Raw genomic sequence first — 6,048 nt, 5'->3', positions numbered from 1 at the left:
ATATATTATACATATATATATTATTCATGGTTTGGATAAAAGATTACAAATTTTTATACAAGTTGCCGTAAAACGGATAAATAGATATAAAGATTTTTATATGATTTGTGAGTGTTTGGAGACTCCAAAGTGCCGGAAAATATATTCCGATTATACGGAATGTGAAAGCTTTGTCTTTAAAGTGATGTTAACTTCGAAAATTTTTCTGAGAATTTCTACAAAATCGATCGATCAAAAATATTTCTGCTTGCAAAATGTATGAAGAATTTCCGTTTTTATTAAAAAAAGACACCTGTTTAAATTTTATTGGAAATACTCTGCTAATCTTTTTATTGTTTAGATAAAAAAAAAATTAATATCTTATAATATAAATTTGCTTTTTCGAGAATGAAAATAATAAGTATTGATATTTGATAATCATATTGTATTTTAGTTTTAAAAATCCGTTAAATTATTATATAATAACATGAAAACTTAATGTTTTTTTGTATTAAACTGAATATTTTTTGTATCAATGTGTCTTGATGTCTTTTTTTATATACGTAATATATAGTGAAAGTTAATATTATGTACGTCAAAAGCTCTAGTCTAAACAGTCAACACGGAGAAAAAATTTTATGAAAATGCTGGATGCAGACATACTACCGTTGGCGATTTTTCGTTATGTCAATTATATCAATTTTGACAATTGATGAATTTTTTGATCTTCTTCTAGTAATAGAGATTGTTAAATGCTAACAGATATTAAAGTTCAAACTGTAACTTTTAGATAACAATATACTACATATTGTATAATTGATTACTGTCGCTCAATAATTTGATGTTATTGTACTAGAATAATGGAAAAGCTATTAACCATCAGAGATCTATCAAAATGAAGCTGAAATATTGAAGTATTGAGCGTGATTCAGCGTGATCAACACTTTGTTAAAAGAGGATTTTTCTTAAAATATTTTCTCTTAGTAAAAATTTTGATTTGCACATTTAATTAAAAATTAGAAATAGAAATTACAACTAGAAAGCATTATTTTGATTTTGCATGCTTCTCGTATCTCTGTATCCAGCTTCGTAAACGATGTTTAAGGATGCTAGTTAGGTTTGATTAAACATTTTGATGAATTATACTCGTTTTGATTACACAGTGCTAGATCAGTTTTTAAAGGGAGATATAATATTGAGGTGATAGGGAACACTAACCATCGGCAAACATTGGAAAGGGCCCGCCACACGAGAAGCGACGCCTTAATTCTTCGTCCCAATGTCTGCCGCGTATTATTTTGTATTTTGATTTCGGGCTGTCAGCCATTTTTTTCTTTTATAAGTACTTTAGTACATGATATATATTATTACACGCTTATAGATTTTAACGATATACAAGAACAACAAAATCCTAGAGGACCCTCTTATTATGATTGCATTTCAAATTGCTGGCGCTAATTTACGTCGGTGCAATTGCGTATAAGTTGCATTTTGCATTACGCGCGACCGTGTAACACGTGCGTCTTATATTGGGTTCTGTCATCTTTACGTAAATACATGAGGTATAGCACTTTAAGAACATGGCACATTTTATATGTCGGACAGCTGATCCGATGATATCCCCTGTGTTTATCAATATCGAACAGCACGATATGCATATTCATATGCACACAGATGCGAATACTCTGAGCGAAAGTTTATCGGGAAAGATTTGCAAAAATTTCGAACTTTAATATAATACCGACTATCAACGAATTTTTAGTCTCAACACAAATTATCCATCACTTTTTAATTTAAATAATTTTAATAATTTCAAAATTATTAATTAATTTTATTTTAAATCGTGTTTTGGCTTGAGTCTGCTTCGATTTAATTTCGTTGCGATTTCTTGACCGGTAAATTGTAATTGCTTTTCGAAAATAAGCTTTATGCATAATTTTAAAATGTTTTTAAATTTCTTGCGAACTAATAGAAATAGAAGGTCTTTGAAAAACGTTAATAATTTTTCTTTTATCCCGATTAGGCACTTCTCGCATAATTTCTCGAGGATTTTTTCATCGGAGTGTGTACGATAAATATGACGTTGATGATATGTTCTTTATGCCAAATTAATATTTAATTAATGCTCTTATTTTTCGAGCATTTTATATTACTTAATATAATATATATACGGAGAACGTTACTCACAACTATTATCGTCAAGCATACGGAACCTCATGGTATATTAGCTAAATGTTTAACAATGAGTTTTATAAACAGTGTTTAATTATTAACTAATTTCTTTTCTGTTCAATACGATCTGTGTAGCGCTTATGAATCGCGCTTCATATAAATATTTGAGAACTTTTAGTGCTAAGTATACGATGCGAATGTACTATTAATCTGTGTATGAATATATCCCTGGAAAAATTATTTTGTCTTATTATAAATCTCGCACTGCATTAAAAATAAAAATGTATACATGACATCCTTGCCGTTCTGTTCCCACACGAAAGAAACATTAGTTGATCCACAAATGCCATATATCTTAGCTAATCTCGCGATTTGTAATGAAGGCATTGCGTGTATTTTAAACAGACCATTAATATTTATGATTTGTATACCACAGAATATAGTTGATTAATATTCAACACTACGTGCATAGTTTTGGTTACATAAAAAAGTGATTGATAAAAATGTAAATTATATTGTATAAAGATTGATTTTTCATTGAAATCGGCTTGAAAAAAAATTCTTCAGATCGCTTCATGTAATCGGAAATATAATGACTTCAAACAAATTCATAAATCACATTTTGTATATAAATCTACGATTTATCCTTAAATATTTAATGCTAAAATAACTCAGATTGTATACATGTATTAGACCAAGAGACCACTGTAATGTTTTTGTTACCCATAGTGACAAGTATGGGAAGTGAGTAATTTTTTATTTTATGTAAAACAGAAAAAAATATATACTCGTATATACTTAAGGGGGAACACCATTGTGACGGGTTAAAAAAATCAATTTTTTGTTTTTTGTAATATTTGGAGTCTTAAAAATATATCCCTAAAATATTATGTTGAAATTCGTAATGCGAAACTATAGTAAATAAATATAATGGAGTAGCATGTGGCCAGATGAATAAACTAATCGGTTGTAAAACTTTAAACACGTTTTCCTCGAAACCACGTTTTTCGTGACTGGGCGCTATCTCGGCCAATTTTTATCCGAATGACTTGAATTTTGGACAGCATGTTTAAATCGAAATTGTCTTCAGTTAAGCGTACGAATTTTTCAATCGGATTATTAGTTTTTGAAAAACAATAAAAAAAAGTAATGATTTTTTTCGCAAAAAAAGAGATCTGTTTTTTTAAAACAGTGTTATTTTGTCTAAAATTATCAAAAAAAAAAAAACAGTACGCTTAACTCAAACTATACTTTTTCATACACTTTAAAATAAAAAAAAATTTTATTTTAGAGCTTCCGTTCGGACGCAGCACGAGCGCCCGTGCACCTATGTTTTTCCAGACGAGGTGCACATCAATGAGCACTGAGGCTAGAAATATTAATATTATTTAATGAATTTTTTGTAATAACTTTGTAAATGTATGTATTAAATATATAAAGACAATAATTCATACAAGCTATTAGTTTTCACAAAAAAATTCACTGCCTGTATGGCTGCTTTCGTGACCATCCCAAAGATATGGAAATTATATTTCTCGACAATTGACATCAAAATTAAGTAGTAGATAAAAATTCAAACTTGTCACTATTGATTTTTTTTCAGAAAAAATTTATCACTTTGACCCAGTATGGCGATCCCTTGCACGCTTCTGAGAGATATGGGAGTATCCGTCTCTTTTGGAATAAGAGTATTAACTGTCGATTACAACAACATTGAACCTTTACTTTCAGTAAAAAAATCAAAATCTGTAACATTTTGAAAAGCCCATAAGCCCCCTTAAAGGTTTAAGTAACCGCAACCGGGCTTAAATATATATATGTATGTATTGGTTTTACGTTTTGCATGAAATAAAAGGTTATCCACTTGCCATATTTGTCGCTATGAGTAACAAAATCACTACCGTGCAGTGGTCTCTTGGTCTATATAAACTAGTTCCACTTAAAATCCCTAGAATCTGTTTAATTAATATATTTTTAATTTATAATATATACTTCAATTTCAAGACGTTCTCATCTTAAAATGCTGCTTAAATATGGATTTATATTTGACATATTTCAATATTCATATATCAAATATGTGACTCAAATAATTTGTGACACAACAATTTTTACATTAAAATTTTATAAATTTTTCTTATTTGAAATGTTAAATCATTACTTCATATTAGTGTATTATTTCCAGTATTCCTCAAATATTTCGCACCACCTAATTCCTGTCTCTGTTCGCTGATAAAAAGCGATTTCAAATATTTCATATTTTACACATTAAATATATAATTGTACGCACAATATATCCAAATATTTCAATAAAATCTTCATATTCAAAGTTAACCATATTGTAAATCTTAGTTTTAAATGTTAAATCATTAATTAATATTTTTCATTATAAATACATTTTCTTTTCGTAGAGCATTGCTCGAGAGTAGTATAATCTTTGTCCTCTTCGTAGGTAAAGCGAATATTCGGTCGCGCGAGACCGACGATGTCCTTTATAACGAGAGTCCTATACAGCAGGAAGCAGATAATAATGTGCTCCATATTGACACCGCTCTCACAATTTCACGCTAATTTTCACACACATAAGCTACACCTATGTACAAACACACGCCCACAGTCTTATACGAATTTACTTCACGCTCCATAGATCTTGCAAATTAGCCTAATTGATTACGGTATACCACATGCATACGACACTCACTATTAATAATAGCGCATCTAGCCTCTTTTCTTTGTGACGTGCGAGCGACTATTTCAACCCAAAATTAGAAATTATAAAACGACCTCTTGGCTTCTACCATGGAATCTCATGAATTCTGCTACTTAGACTTATTTATTTGGAAAGACTCGGAATCTCTCTTCTGCCACAAAGTGACAAATGGGATTTTTTAAAATATTGAATTTAATATAAAGTTCTAGAATTTTATCGTTATTATATTTCATCCGAGAATTTTTTGATAATCTTGAAATTATGAAAATTCAGTGCGACATCATCTTTTTAATTTTCAATATTTATCTCAAATGTAAAAATAATGTATTAAAATCATCTAATTATATAAAACTAATCTTTTTTTATTCCCGTAAAATAATATTTTTATCTTTATTAAGCAATGAATAAAGCTTACTTTCCGTCGATTTCTTTTTTTCTTGCGATGATTAAAGTAAGTAGCAGCATTCTTATGGATATATGAGAACGACCTCATGACCTACCTTAACTCCATGACTATTTCATCTTCATGCTCTTATAGCACGTCGAGATGCTCATTGCTGCTCCACGATATTCGATGACGTACTTCAGTGCGATATTCAACCTCTTATCATCTTTCCTATTTCTTGCCGAAACTTCACAAAACACGCACGAAGAGGAGCGGGTCTAACTTACCTGCGAGAAATTGTGTACGATTCATAAAAGCTTGACGCAATTTGTTTCAGATTTGTCCCAAGATTCGAATGAACAAAGATGACGATTACTGACGAATGGCTTGTCAAGGTATGAATAAGGAAATGGAAATTTTCGCGAATATAAAGGATAAAACATAAGATCACAGAAATTGCTCTGTCCAAAAGTAAAATCATCAGTCGAAGCTGAAGCGTTCTGTGGTTCACCCCCTTCACCGACGACCACACGGCAACTCTGAAGAATTTACAGAGTCATACGTGGCGAACGGTGGAGGGGGTCTGGCCGCTATGCTTGGTCCACCTCGTGACAGACTTCCATATAGTCCGGGTTGTGCATTATATCCTTTATCATGTCCTTCAGTATCGTGTAACGCGGGAACATCGGATACAACTTTGAACCGTTGTACTCCTCCTGTGATAAAAAAATGGTCCTTTCAGTTATATTAATAAATAAATTATGCACATTATGTCTGTTTTTTTCACAACAAAGTTCCTCACGAT

The 6,048-nt window shown here is 30.7% G+C and overlaps 1 protein-coding gene across 1 annotated transcript in view; it reads right to left on the bottom strand.

Annotated features, from left to right (window-relative positions):
- Positions 1-5,236: 5,236 nt before the first annotated feature.
- The window catches only part of LOC108749607, an 11,656-nt gene continuing 10,844 nt past the window's right edge, over positions 5,237-6,048 (bottom strand). Inside the window, exon 5 of the mRNA XM_018488404.1 lies at positions 5,237-5,959. Coding sequence (XP_018343906.1) covers positions 5,834-5,959 — 126 coding nt within the window. The 3' untranslated portion in view covers positions 5,237-5,833. The remainder of the gene's footprint in view (positions 5,960-6,048) is intronic.

The sequence above is a fragment of the Trachymyrmex septentrionalis genome, unplaced genomic scaffold (genome assembly GCF_001594115.1).
Source record: "Trachymyrmex septentrionalis isolate Tsep2-gDNA-1 unplaced genomic scaffold, Tsep1.0 scaffold305, whole genome shotgun sequence".
Classification (NCBI taxonomy): Eukaryota; Metazoa; Arthropoda; class Insecta; order Hymenoptera; family Formicidae; genus Trachymyrmex; species Trachymyrmex septentrionalis.
Note: the sequence above shows the minus strand (reverse complement) of the source record. Positions and strands in the feature narration are given on the sequence as shown.